The sequence below is a fragment of the Berghia stephanieae genome, chromosome 11 (assembly GCF_034508935.2).
Source record: "Berghia stephanieae isolate SIO BIC M18660-M18661 chromosome 11, UCSD_Bste_1.3, whole genome shotgun sequence".
NCBI lineage: Eukaryota > Metazoa > Mollusca > Gastropoda > Nudibranchia > Aeolidiidae > Berghia > Berghia stephanieae.
This window is the reverse complement of record NC_088370.1, coordinates 43,197,868-43,213,467: the sequence shown is the minus strand read 5'-3', so window position 1 is coordinate 43,213,467 and position 15,600 is coordinate 43,197,868. Positions and strand designations below refer to the sequence as shown.

Below are 15,600 nucleotides of genomic sequence, written 5' to 3'. Positions count from 1 at the left end.
CATTCACGGACAGTTTTACAATCGAAAAATACAATCATAGAATCAGCGGCGTGGCATGCTTACAGTATAAAGTGGTGCCAGACGAAAATGACTTACACATGCTTCATTTGTAAATATAAAAGAAAGAAAAAAAAAACGTACATACTTGTAAAGTAAATTTGCATGGTGATGTTTCTATTCCTGCAAATCTTTTCAATAGTTTGTTTATATAAATCACGAACGAATGATTGGAGTTTGGGCACTGAGGGGAAATGGCTAAAGGGACACATGCAGACATTGAATGTCAACCGAACAAAGGGTAATTTCAAAACTTACAAAGCGTAAGAATGTAAACAGCCCATGGCCTATTAAAAGAGTACTGTAGTTACGTCATGAAACAGCCCCATTCCACTTCGGAAATCAAACATTACACCTTACAAGATCTCTCTCTCTCTCTCTCTCTCTCTCTCTCTCTCTCTCTCTCTCTCTCTCTCTCTCTCTCTCTCTCTCTCTCTCTCTCTATCTATCTATCTATCTATCTCTCTCTCTCTATCTATCTATCTATCTATCTATCTATCTATCTATCTACCTATCTGTGTGTGCGTGTGTGTGTGTGTATGTGAGATGAACGCGCACGCACACACACACAAAGTCAAACACGCATATTCACGCGAAGATCATGCATTTAGCATATAGCATCACTATCAAGAAATGGTTGACTTAACTCGTTCACATTCCTTCATATCAATTTTTGCAGCAATAATAATAATAATAATAATAATAATAATAATAATAAATAATAATAATAATAATAATAATAATAATATATATATGATGATGATGATGATGATGATGATGATGATGATGATGATGATGATGATGATGATGATGATGATGATGATGATGATGATGATGATGATAATAATAATAATAATAATAATAATAATAATAATAATAATAATAATAATAAATTAATATATACAATAATCACGACACACAGAGAGAAACAAATGAACTTGTTAATAATCGTGATTTCGATAATAATAAAGATGGTCGAAGTTACCATACTATGACTAGGACGTAAATGACCAACATTAACTATTATTCCCCAGTCCAACAGAGTTGGAGCAAAAAGTTCTCGGCACCTGAGGCGGGTTTTTTCTCGTATGTGAAGATGGTAAAAATTCAAGCCAGGTATTCAATGTGGCAACATTATAGTACATTATAGTAATAGCCTTAAATGGAGCTAGCAAAGACCCGCTCCTTGGAATCGTTTGAGTGGGGAAATCCAGTCACTCGCTCAGCCATAGTACACAGTCGCTGACGACAGTCATCAACGGACTGTGTGAATCGGGAGAAAAGCGTGGGTAGAAGGCGTTGTGACGGAAAGGGAGTCTGTTTCGTACTGTTGATAAAAGGCGATATATACCATTTCTCAGTTTTATATATTTTTAAAAAATGCTGTTATCCATTTTTAAAACATGGATGTGGTGCCAGGCACCATTTGAACCAATAGAGCCACGCCCCTGCATAGAATACTGGTAATTGAAAACTGGTCAAGATCGAATGAATCATAAATGTACAAAGTTTATAGTACAATGAAATATTAATGACAAAAATAACAATGAAAGCAACAACGATAATAAAGCATACATTAGTCTCTGATAAATTATGATTTTACATTGTTTCAGATGTCATGCATTTTACTGGTCAACATTTACAAACCAGTCTACAAAATCATGAAATTAATGGAAAGAGTTATATCCACATGACAATTTAAAGTTTAAAAGATAAATAAATAAATGGATAAATAACTACAGAAACAAACAAACAAATAAATGAATAGATAAATAAATAGATAAATAAATAGATAAATAAATAGATAAAAATTAATAATATCAAATTAAATTTAAAAATTAATCAATTAATTTATTATTATTATTGTCACTACTATCATCACCATCAACACCACCATCACTCCCATTACCACCATGAGTGGCGTCATCTTCGTTCTATCTATAGATAGTTCGAAGTTGACGTCACTCATGTCTTTGTTATTGTTTTTTGCCACCCGCGTTCATGAGTAATTCTCACTAAACTGTATTAATCAGAATATAAACGTTCATGGTTACACAGTTTTGTGTGTTGGTCCGTTATACTTCCGGATGGCAATGTATCTATAGATAGTTCGAAGATAACGTCACTCAGGCCTTTGTTATTGTTTTTGCCATCCGCGTTTGTGAGTTGTTCTCACTAAACTGTATTAACCAGACTATAAAAGTTCATGGTTACACAGAGTTTGTGTGTTGGTCCGTTGTACTTCCGGATGGCAATGTTGTGAACTCCTTGGCCAAGCGCATTCTATCTATAGATAGTGTGCGCTTGGTAAGCAACTCACAACTTTACCATCTGGAAGTAAACGGACCAACACACAAACTATGTGTAACCATGACCAGTTATAGTCTGGTTAATACAGTTTAGTGAGAATTACTCATAAACAAGGATGGCAACAAACAATAACAAAGACCTAAGTGGCGTCAACGGCATTCTATCTATACAATGACAGTGCTAAATTAAGCAAGCCACACGATCTTAACATAGAAATTTGGATCTACATGCCTGGTCGTCAGTGGGACCATCAAAGAAAACTATATTGTGTATTTTGTCAGATTGAGGGAATCAAGAGGGAACAAATCACTCAGTGATGTCAACTTCCTTCATTCGTTTGTTTGTAAACAACAGGTTATAGATAGTATGCGCTTGGCTAAGAAGCTCACAACATTGCTATCCGTAAGTATAACGGACCAATACACAAAACTATGTGTAACCTTGAACGTTTATAGTTTGGTTAATACAGTTTAGTGAGAATTACTCATAAACGCGGAGGGCAAAAAGCAATAACGTCAAATTTATACTATCTATATTTGTCCGAGCGGCTTTGAGGGCGTGTCACAGTTCCCGCGTTTTGATTGGTCAAGTACCTCATGGTTAGTTAAATCGGTTGATTACAATTAAATAGATTAAATATTTATTTCAGGTACGATATTGCAGGCAGCAATGGGCGTGATCCGTCAACCATTGGTAAGTGTATCACTGAATAAATTTAAATGATTATTTATATAGAGTATTATATGGATTTACCATGATCAATGCGCTTCACGGAGATTCATTTAGTTTATTTCTAGCAGGATATATTGAACCATATTTCTATTTCAGACAGTACAGTCTGCGTGTTCGGCATTCCATATGTACTAACACTCGGTAATTTTGAGAAAAAAAAACAACAACAACAAACTTTCATCTGTTTTTATAGGTTAGATAAAAAAAATACACTCCCCAAAAAATGACATTCTCGCATAAAAATTATGCTAAGTATAGCTTTTTAAAGTGTCGAAAAATTGAACCCGTCAGAAACTAGTTCTTATATTCTCTTGTTCCTGAACCATCCGTTTTTGTTGCTGTTGTTTTTGGGGTTTTTTTTTGTTGTTTTTTTTTTTTTTTTTTTTTTTGTTTTGTTTTGTTTTTTTGTTTTTTTGTTTGTTTTTTTTGTTTTTTTGTTTTGTTTTGTTTTTTTGTTTTTTTGTTTTTTTGTTTTTTTTTTTGGCTTATTTTTCATTATTCAACCTAAAGAGACTTCTTCTTCTTCTTCTTTCACCTCATGATGTCTTTATAGCTTAAGGTCAACAAGATGCAGGAATTATGTGGTCCTCCCAAGCTCGTGCTGAGACTCATAGAGCATCGACTTTACTGTTGTCTTCTCAGGCCAAATTGTCGCCCTTTGCTCATTGTACTTTGTACAGTCCAGCAAAACATGTGTGGCATCCTGCTTCCCATCTCCACATTCACAAATGTCTGTTTCTCCAATCTTAAAGAGACTGATGAGAACAAAAAAAAAATTTTTTTTGTTTGTTTTTCAAAGGAATATAATTATTTGGGTAAGGTGTTTCGAATGTTACGAAAACGACCTTTGACATAGCCTCATATTGCCGTGTACATTAAATTTTAAAAACCAACTCAAATTTAAAGTCGGATAAAGCGAATTAATAAAATCTGTTCAATAGAAATGTTCATTTGACATCCGTGTTAATGATATATTTAATCTTTGCTTCATTCGAAAACGCTTTTATCTCCCTTCAATTTATTCCAACACAGGAGTTGCCTTTATTGGAACAGCCTGCACGAACAATTCGGTGTCTTTGATAGAAGAATACTTCACGGGCACGTCTGGAGCTGTGAGTGCACATGAACTGGGACACAGGTAAGTCTTGGTGGGTTTTTTTCTTTCGTTTTGTTTTTGTTTTTCTTTCTTTTTTTTTTTGGTTTGTTTTTGTTTTTTGTTTTTTGTTTTGTCTGATTGTTTGTTTGCTTATTTGTTTTCATTTTTACCTAATTGTTATTGATTTCACCTTCTTAAAAGTGTAAATTGTTAATTCCAAGTTATTGTATAATTTATATTGGCAATTGTCTAAAAATAAAACTTTGAAATGAATTTGAATAAATGCTGTATCATCGTGATGACTACCAACAGCAGATCCCTTGTCAACAGCAACACATATCATGTAGGACGATACATGACGCCTATTAGGCGATGTTATAATTTTTTTTGGACAGAGACAACGCTGTTAACAGGCCAGGTACTCATTTTACACCTGAGTACGGATAGAGGATGTGAGTAAAGAGCCATTTCCAAGGACTATGCGCCGAGCGAGGCTCGAACCCAGGACCTTCCGAACCGAAAGCGAGTGTCATACCACAAGACCACATAGCCGCACAAATTAACAAAATTAAAGATTTTTTAAATGTTTTTGTTTAATTCAACTCTTCAGCCTAGATGCTGAGCATGATGGAAATTATCGCCAGTGCAGTGATTACACAGCCAATGTCATGTCCACGCAAGCGATCTTCCCCACGGAACAAAGGTCTGTCTCCAATCCTTGGATATTCTCCCCTTGTTCAGTGGACGCATTTGGAGCTTTTTTGGAAACGTAAGTTAAAATAAACTGGAGAAAGTCTGGGCAAAATTATACAATGAAATAAAATTAACGCGCCCCACTTTTATTCACATCCGGAAATGTTGTTTTTTGGGGGTCGGTTTTAACCCTCTCCTTACCACCTATTGGAAAATCGTCACATTTGTTACGATGCAACCGTCACTTTTCTCATCCAGATTTCATTTCTTTTTGCTATAGCTATAGATAGAATGCGCTTGGCCAAGGAGTTCACAACATTGCCATCCGGAAGTATAATGGACCAACACACAAACTCTGTGTAACCATGAACTTTTATAGCCTGGTTAATACAGTTTAGTGAGAACAACTCACAAACGCGGATGGCAAAAACAATAACAAAGGCCTGAGTGACGTCATCTGCATACTATCTATAAAAACTTGACATTCTGTAACAGAGCTCATATTGTCGAACAAGATTATGTATAGAATGTGCTTGTTGCTTTTCTGTTTGAGTAAGAAATGTCTGTTTTTGTGTTGGGTGGGTGTGAAGTTTTGGGGAAAATTCTGAAAATGGCTGGTAAGGAGAGGGTTAAGGTAATAAATACTCAGTTAATCCAGTCGTCGGGCTAAATGCAGCTGCATAAAAATGATCAATCGGGATTATTTAAATTTAGTTTGTTTTGAAATTAAGAAAAAAACGAGATGTGGAAAGCTTGATGATTCGCGCTGCTCGAAAACCCATAATGAGTGTATTACCACAGGCATAGTTACCTGTTCAATGAAATGTTGGGGGGGGGGGTGAAATAGATCAACAACATTATGAAAGGGGCTGCATGACTCTTTGCTTCGTACTCGGAAGGTACCGAGTTCGATCACCCGCCGCTGCACTGTGTCGCCTTGAGCAAGTCACCTCGCCCTAGCTCAATTTGCGGCGCTGCACTGCGGCTGTCGCCTGGGTTATTCCCGTCTTCCCTTGGAATAGACCCTAGAGACAAATTTCCCTTATGGGATGAATAAAGGAAATTTTAGTTTTTTAAATTTAATTCAATATGCCGGTTCGGAATACCACGAAAAACATGACTAAGTAATGTTCACTAATCCTTCCTAGATAAGCCACAAAGCAGGGATTTTAAAAGAAAATAAAGATAAAGATATAGTTTTTAAACTATGATTAATCTACCCCTAATGTTGGAATACCCACTATTTCTTAGTAAAAACTCAATCGTTGAATAATGTTTTGAAACTCATTTCATATCTCCTTTTTTTTTACAAATATTCTCGCTCATTTGATTGACATAAATAGCGGTTGAAAAAGACCATTTGAATTGGTGAGTATGAAAACAAATTCAACGTAAAAATAGAGTATACCAAGGCTTTCTTATATGTTTTGATGATGGAGAAGTAAGTATATTTTCTAAAATGATCACTCTATTTATTATTTGAATGAATTCAAAAATAAAGTCTGTTACAACTTATTGGTTACGAAATATCTAAGAAACTTACTATAAAGGGAGGAATAAAAAGGAATTCATGGATATGTATTAACTCACTCAACACTAACACCGTCAAAATACGTAGTTTAACCGGGTTACTTTTACCCCATGCCTATTTATTACATTTTTATGAGACAAATTATAGACGTAGTAACAAAGCTAATGTTTTTAGTTTTTACATGATAATAGTAGTTGAATAAAACTATCTTTGTACATGCTCATGTTTATACATTGTTCCTAATTTTGAAAAGCAGCAAAAATCTCTAGGATAGAATGAGTTAATTTTATTCTTTATTTTTACTGCGCAGTAACACTCACTCGCAAGCTCGTAGTGTTAAGTGGCGCACTGAAAATAACTCATTTAATAAATCCAACGTCATGAAAGAATTCTATTTTACAACGTGCCTTATGGAAATGTCGGCTATGTGGTCTAGTGGTATGACACTCGCTTTCGGATCGAAGGTAATGGGTTCGAGCCTCGCTGGGCGCATAAGTGAGTCCTTAGAGAAGGCTCTTTACTCACATTCTCTCACCGTACTCAGGTGTAAAATGAGTACCTGATCGTTAACAGCGTTGTCTCTGTCCGATAAAAAAGTAATATCGCCTAACGGGCGTCATGTCCCGTCCTACATGTTACATTGACTCCTTGTAAAGCGCTTTGAGCACGTTTAGTCGATATTGCTCTATATAAAATCTCATATTATATTAATAAATAATGAAGATATGATTGATAACACTATGACTGCATTCTGGCATGGAACTGACCAACGGCCTTAACCCTCAAACTAACCCTTAGGGCTAACCCAGACCGGAGACTGACTCCAACGACCCTTCAGGATAAAGAAGTCCGGCACAGACAAAATACTAAGAATAAAGAGAAGTAGCCGTTAGACTTACCCATACCAGGCACCTGACGCCCTCTGCCGTTTATTTTCGAGCTTGGTATGGGTTGGTATAGCGGCTCTTCTCTTTATTCTTAGTATTTTGTCAGTGCCCGACGTCTTTATCCGGAAGACGGCAGAGTACGGCAGTGCAGGGTCGTCGGAGTCAGTCTCCGGTGTGGGTTCCCCCCAACCCCATCAGAAGTATGATTCTGTCTTAGGGTTTACTAGAATGGAATTACAAAGGCTTTAACAAAACAATCTGATAACTTTTACTTTGAAATAGAAAAAAACTGTTGTGCCATTATGTGTGGGTTTACAGTCGGTTTGTGGGTTGCTGCAGGTCCCGGCCGAGTCTCGCTGTGAGCAGCGCCAGGTTCAGTCTTTGGAAAAGGCTATTTACTCACAATTTTTTTCTCTCTCAGCCCCTTGCATGATGATGATGATGATGATGATGATGATGATGATGATGATGACGACAATGACGATGATGACGACGATGATGATGACGACAATGATGACGACGATGATGATGACGATGATGATGATGATGACGATGATGATGATGATGGACATAGTGGTGATGACTAAGTTTAATTTCAATTATTTCGTACATTTCAGGTCCTCTTGTACTCGAAATGAACCAAAAGCGGATGACGTCATACCCAGTGGGCGGAGCTTCAACGCTGATGAGCAATGCCGATTGGCCAAAGGTCCTCGCTCCTATTTTTGTCGAGTAAGGCTGGTGATACTTTATCCAACCTTCTTGATTACATTTAAAAGAAATATATATTTTATTTTATACTGTTTTGCTATGTTTTGGTGTATATTTATTGATTTGGTGTTATTTGTACGGCAGTTGTTAAACCTAAGTCTCTTCTTTGTGACCCATTGCCACAAATCGGTCGTCTGTCGGGAGGAACTTGAAGAAGAAAATTTGATTTTTAAGTAAAAAATGATCTGAATTTCAATATTTGATTATTTTTTTTTTCAAATTTTGAACAACAGAACTCGAATTCTTCAATGACGTCATTTTACGTTTTCCTTCAGAGCCATAAGACTCAAGGAGCCGGAGTTTACTCCGGTTTCTATAGCATGGAATGAAAAATAGCAATTGCTTTCAACCATTTGTAAAAGTCTATCGCAATGTACTTTCCGCCAGATCTAACAGACCCAGGTACCCAATCACTGCAGGGTGGACTGCGAGTGCTCTAACAACTATGCTTTCAAGACCCCCAAATGAAAACACTTATTTAACCAAAATGTTATAAGGTTAGCTTATACTTATAATCCAATTTGAACACAAGGCTGACCTGACATAGTACTACGTGTATTACTGTTTTGAGACGATGGGTTACGTTTTTGGTTAGAAAGTCAACACTTCCATCATCTAATCGAGGCGGTGGGAGGAAGAAAAAGAAGTAGAAGAAGAAGAAGAAGAAGAAGAAGAAGAAGAAGAAGAAGAAGAAGAAGAAGAAGAAGAAGAAGAAGAAGAAGAAGAAGAAGAAGAAGAAGCAGGAGATGGAGACGAAAATGATAAAAATGAAGAAGAAGAAGAAGAAGAGGAAGAAGATGATGGTGAAGATGATGGTGAAGATGATGGTGAAGATGATGGTGAAGATGATGAAGAAGATGATGGTGAAGAAGATGATGGTGAAGATGATGGTGAAGATGATGGTGAAGATGATGAAGAAGATGATGGTGAAGATGATGAAGAAGATGATGATGAAGATGATGGTGAAGATGATGGTGAAGATGATGACGACGAAGACGAAGAAGTAGTTGTCCAGTCCTCGATATCGTCCCGACACATAATATTATCAACAATGTGAATGTTTTTCATTGCAGAGCGTCCAGTCCAGGCGAGGATTCAATTCAATGTGTCGACGCATGTACTGTTACTTACCCAGTGATCCTGGCTATTGCGGCTCCATTATAGCTGGTGAATTCACGACCTGTGGCGACCAAAAGGTAGAGATTTGATTGTTGTACTAATTTTTAAAAATTATTATTACTGAGCGATGGTGCCTGCCAGAAATTAGGGATTGTAAAAATACTCATGAAAGGGTTAACATTGAAAGGCTCTGTGTATTGTTAACCCTTCCTTACCAGCCATTTTCAGAATTTTCCTCAAAATTTCACACCCACCCAACACAAAAATTGTTTTTTTTTCTTCTAACTCAAACAGAAAAGCAACAAATACATTCTGTGCAAAATATTGATCAGCAAAATGAACTCTACAACAAAGTGTCACGTTTTTATGGCTAGAATGATAACACATTTTTCTTTAAATTTTGCGATCCACAAAAGAAATCTGAATGATAAAAGTGCTGGTTGGATCGTAGCCATTGTGACGATTTTTCTATGGTCGGTAAGGAGAGGGTTAACCATCCAAATCATTTCGATTTTGATGGTTAAGTTAGTATTTCAATTATAATAATATAGTAATAGTGCGGCTATGTATTCTGTGATATAACACTCGCCTTCGAATCGGAACGCCATGGGTTCGAGTTCTACTCTGAGCGGCGCATAGTTGAGTCCTTGGAGACGGTTCTTTACTCACATTATCTCACCGTACTCAGGTGTAAAATAAGTACCTGAACGTTAGCAGCGTTGTTTTTTATCAGAAAATGTAATATCGTCTAACAGGCGTCATGTCTCGTCCTACGTGTTAAGTGTTGCTTTGGGATAGGGATTTACTATGTATCCCAAGATAACACAGCAACACTTAGGACGAAGCATATCACCTTTGAGTTGCTATAACCATTTTTTTCTAAAGAGACAATGATGTTACAGGATATCCACTCATTTCACACTTGAATATGGTGAGAAAATGTGAATAAAGAGCTTTTTTTCCCAAAGACTTAACTACACTTCGGCCATCCGGACTCGAACCATGTACCTACAGGTCAGAAATCGAGTGATTCATCTCAAATCCACAAAACCGATGGAGGCGTAGGACACATTAATATCCTAAAATAATTCACTATTTATTTACTGTTTTCTTTGTGTATTTTTTATAGTGGTGTTCCAGAGGCCAGTGTGTCTCCAACGAAGAGGCACCATCTGTTCCAGGTAAATCTACGTTCCCTCACGCTTTTCTAATTATTTTTTTCATTTGAATTTCAATTTATTTATTTATTTATTTATTTATTTATTTATTTATCTATTTATTCATTTATTTCTTTATCGATTATCAAAACTCTTCTTACCAATGCTTTTAGCGAGAAGAAAAACCTGAACTTTAACTTCTTTCTTTTTAAACTGCTAACATTTTAATTATATTTTAGTCCCCAAAAAAGTATTTCTACAAATAACTGAAATGTTACGATCAGTTTTGCCCTCTTTAAAATCTTGTCCAGCCATCATCAACATGGACGTAATCACCATCATCATTATAACCATGTCTCCCTTCTTCCTTGTTCTTTTCTTCCTCATTCTCATCATCTTCTTCCTCCTCATCTTCTTCCTCCGCTTCATCATTGTCATCCTCATCCCTTCTTCTTCTTCTTCTTCTTCTTCTTCTTCTTCTTCTTCTTCTTCTTCTTCTTCTTTGTCATGGTCTCAAGTGAGTAAAGAGCTACTCGACTATGCGTAAAGATATATGTAGAGTGAGGCCCCAGAATTTACTAGTTACTATAAATGAAAAACAATTAACGATTTGTTTACAATGAAATAAAAATAATGATGAAATTTAATTAAAAGAGATAAACAGTGATCGTGGCAGTTACAAATAGAGATATGAATATTTTACGTAACTTATGATAATATGTCAGGTTCGTAAGTTTACGTTTCCAGGCAGTTGATGGGCTTGGATGATCTATTCCTCTGATAACAGGATCGGGCTCGTAAAATTCCACTTCCAGGCAATTGGTAAGGGGTTATTATGTAATCCTTGACAGCGGGCTCGGGTTTGATCCTTGAAGATTATACAATCAAAGTTCAAAGCTCTGGCGTCTTAATGGTGTAGATATAATATCTACAAAGTCCCAAAAGATAAAAATCTTCCAGTATATAGAAGGAATAGAGCGACTGGCCGTCCGGCATAGATTGTGAAGAGAAGTGAGTGTAGAGTGTTAGACCTATCAGCTTTTATAATAAGTGGCTACGTGACAGAATGTAGAACGAAAAGTATTCACTAATTAAAAATTAATTCGAGGGAAGGCTATAAAAGGAAAGACGATCTAATATTAGAAGGTAAAGTTTATCTAAGCCTACCGAAATATAACTGGAGTGAGATGAATTCAGTTCTTAATAAAATAAAATTTAATAAGATAATTGTGAACAACCTTTACTGTGACACCCCCACCCACGTTTAAAATATACTCTTTAACCATTATGGGAAAGATAGATTTTACAAACGGAAGTAAATTTACTATCATGATACTCTAGCATTAATCCATTGTTATGATTTGTGCTACAATTAAATTATTTATTAACTAGACATGGAAATGTTTATATTAACGTAGGTATATGAATGGGTGACAATAACAATGAAAGATGGTGATTACAAATCATTGTGATGAACAACATGATGGCAATGTGATTACAAATCATTGTGATAAACAATAGTGATGGCAATGAAGCATGATTTAAGTTGATGATATGAAGGTAATTTACTGAATGAAATGAATGAAAATGTAAATGGAATATTGACATTTCAATTATTAATCATAAATGAGTGAAAATTCATAACAATAATAGATAAAGAGAAGATTTCCCAAATCATGAATGGGTCATCATGTTTACAAACAAAATTATCGAATTTGTGCGTTCTGATTTGGCATAATTTGCGAGGTAACTAACAGTATGCATGGGAGGTTAAGTTATACCCTTCTCACGTGTTTACACTAATCGAGAAAGTAGGTCGGCGTGAATATTTTCACAGCCTGGTATGTGAGAGATACTGAAAGTGTAATTTTGCAAAAATAGACTCCACCTTAGTACTCTACTATTATTCATTTTGTTATTTCTTATGTACGTGAGTGGTTTATGGTCCGTTTCGACCACAAACTCTTTTAGCAGTAGATATCTGCTGAATGTCTTTAAAGCAAAGACGATGGCCAGTCCTTCACGCTCTATTACAGAGTATCGTGATTCTCTGTCCAATAATTCTCTGCTTGCATATAAGCAAGGCATTAGAGTTCCCTCATGTTCCTGTAATAGTACACCTGCGATGCCCTTATCAGACGCGTCAGTTCTTACAACAAATTCTTTTGACATGTCGGGTAATTTAAGAATTGGTTCTGAACAGAGTAATGCCTTTAATTGGTTAAAGCTATTCTGACACGCTTCTGTCCAAACAATTTTGTTCGGTGACCCTTTCTTTGTCAGATTTGTTAGTGGTGTGTCGCGATGTGCGCGAAGTTGTAAATGTATTTCCTGTAAAAATGTAGGAGCCCAAGTACTTTGCGTACTTCTTTTTTTGTCTTAGGTGGTTGCAATTGTGCGATTTTTGTTCGTTTTTCTGTCTCGGGTGTCTGTGTCCCATGACCAACGGTATGATTGATCCTGCATTTGAAGCTTCGATATTAGTAAACATAGGTTGCGACACTGTGTCTCTATCAAAATATTTTTTTAGCATATTTGCATGGAATGTCTTTGTTGTGTTGTTAATTTTAATCTCGTAATTAACATTAGATTTTACTGCTGTTATTTTGAATGGTCCTTTCCATGTAGCTAAAAGTTTACTCGAGTCATCGGGTAAGAGTATTAGTACTTTGTCACCAATCTCAAATTTTCTTGATTTGCTTTTGCGATCAGAGTATTCCTTGTATTTCTCTGCTTTTTTAGTGACGGATTCCTGTGCTAGCTTACATGTGTCCTCTATTCTGTCTTTCAGGTTTCTTACATATTCGTAAGCAAACATAATTTCGTTATTGTCCTCCTCATTCCCTTTACAAATGTCGGCTACTATATTGATCGGGCCGCGAGGTGATCGTCCATACATCAACTCAAATGGGGAGTAGCCTGTAGATTCTTGGGGTATTTCTCTATATGCAAATAGGATTGCTGGTAAGTATCTGTCCCAATCATCTGGTTTTTCTGCTGACACTTTTCTTAACATATTCTTTAGAGTGCCATTAAATCTTTCACAAAGACCATTTGCTTGGGGGTGGTAGGGAGTTGTGAATGAGTGTTGGATTCCCATGAGTTTCATGGTTTCATGCATCAAATGTGATGTAAATTGGGGTCCATTGTCCGACAGTATCTCATTTGGTATGCCTACTCTAGTAAAAATTGTCATCAATGCTTCAGCTATGTGATCCGATGTAGTTGATTTCAATGCTATCGCTTCTGGCCACTTGGTTGCGTAATCGACTAGTGTTAGTATGTGTGTATGGTTTCTATCTGATTTTTTTAAAGGGCCTATAATGTCAATTGCAACTTTTTGAAAAACTTTTTCAATAACTGGGGTTGTCTCTGATGGCAATCTCGGTATTCTGCCTTTCGCAACTCTTCTTTGGCATGTGTCACAAGATTTCACGTATTCTCGGACGTCTTTAGTAATTCCAGGCCATGTGAAATTCTCGGATATTCTCTTCAATGTGGAAGAGCTCTCAAGATGTCCAGAAGTTATTGAATCGTGCGCTATTCCAAGGATTTTGTTTCTGTAAATACTCGGCGTGACCAGTTGTTTAGCTATTTTGTTTCTTTTCCTATGTAACCTGAACAGAATATCTTTTTCAATGATGTATTCAACTTTTGATTTCGTCCCTTTGTTTGCGATATTGAAATATGATGTTAAAGTCGGGTCCTTTTTCTGTTCTTCAATGAACGTGTTCCTGTCAAATTGTTGTGGTTCTAGAGAAATAGTCATTGGCTTCTCTGTTGTCTTAGTCATCTTTCTTGTTTCTGCTAGACAAGCTGTTTCTTGGGTTAATGACCATTCTTTTACATCTGTTGGGTTGTCTATAAGACCTTTTATATTGCCAACAATAACATCAGCGACGGGGTTGGGAAGTATACAGCATTCCACTATTCCTGTATAGTATGGGGTTTCTATGTACACGTTAGCTGTTTCAAAGGTTTCGACTGTGCCACTGAATGTGATGCATTGTACCGTTTTTCCAGTTCTGTCTTCGTCATTGATCAAAGATGCTTTTATTCCTACTGTACTGCATCCTGTGTCTCTCAATATTTTGCAATCAGTTCCATTAGCTTTGCCTTCACAAAAAAATAGCGATCCTGATTTATGAGTTTGTGTTAAAAGTGACATACCTTTTACGCAATACACATTTATATTTTCTCCTGACATTACTAGTGTCTGATTGTTTACACTTGTTTGGAGTGATGCATTTGCAGTTTCTTTTGGATATCCCACGATTTTGTAACATTTGTCTGCTGTGTGGCCTTTCATTCCACAATATTGACATTTAATTATAGGTTTGTTGGTTTTCTTATACTCAGTATTATTGTCAGTGCTATTTCTTGTTTTGTTTTGATAGGATCGGCTATGGTCTCTATTGAACTGTTTGTTCCATGGTTTGTTACTATGGTCATCCTGTTTCACTTGCGTGTTCCGAGTGATTGATCGGCTCGTTCTATTTGAGTATTGAACTTTAGGTGTACATGGACTCTGAGCAGCGGCAGCGTAGTATGGTTCCTTCAATGTTCTGCTAAGGGGTGTCAATGGATGTGCGCTGTTAAAATTTTCTGCGTAGATTTTTAATTTGTCCAAGTTTTCTGGCTTTCTCTCTTTAAAGAATGCGACTAAATCTGGGTTGCAAGCTTGATAGATTCGATTCTTCAGCGTGAGATAGTAAAGGCCTGCAAAGTCGTCTTGTTTTACGTTTGCCAACTCAAGCCACCGATTTAGAAATTGAGTAATTCGGTTCACGAATGTATTAAAGTCTTCTCCACTTTCCGGTTTTGCAGTGTGAAACCTTTCCTGGTAACCATCTTCCGTTAATCTAAATCTTTTTAGTAGAGCGTCTTTAATTTTACCATAATCATCTGCATCTTCAGTTGTTAAGGTATAGAAAACTTTTAGCGGTTCTCCAGATAAGCAGTTAATCAAGGCTGTGGCCCATTTGCTTTCTGGCCAACGATAACCTTTAGCCTGAACTTCGAATCGGTGTAAGAAGGATTCTAGACAGTCTGAGCGTTCATCGTATGTTGGCATGCGTGGAAGTTTCACGAAAAATTCATCACTATTATTATGTTTTCTTTCATGACCGGTTTTTGTTTTTTCAATTTCCAGCATCATTTGGGTCCTTTTGGTTTCTTCTTCTGCTAAAGCTATTTGTCTTTTTAGTTCCCTTTCTTGGACTCTTTCTTCTCGTTCTTCTCTACGTA

General features: G+C 36.5%; 1 protein-coding gene across 1 annotated transcript in view; it reads left to right on the top strand.

The window, feature by feature from the left end:
• LOC144957093 (metalloprotease mig-17-like) overlaps positions 1–9,430 on the top strand; it is a 12,270-nt gene extending 2,840 nt beyond the window's left edge. The window contains exons 3-8 of the mRNA XM_078888057.1: positions 3,017–3,060; positions 4,132–4,237; positions 4,806–4,964; positions 7,218–7,301; positions 7,924–8,038; positions 9,151–9,430. Coding sequence (XP_078744183.1) covers positions 3,017–3,060; positions 4,132–4,237; positions 4,806–4,964; positions 7,218–7,301; positions 7,924–8,038; positions 9,151–9,285 — 643 coding nt within the window. The 3' untranslated portion in view covers positions 9,286–9,430. The remainder of the gene's footprint in view (positions 1–3,016; positions 3,061–4,131; positions 4,238–4,805; positions 4,965–7,217; positions 7,302–7,923; positions 8,039–9,150) is intronic.
• Positions 9,431–15,600: the final 6,170 nt, after the last annotated feature.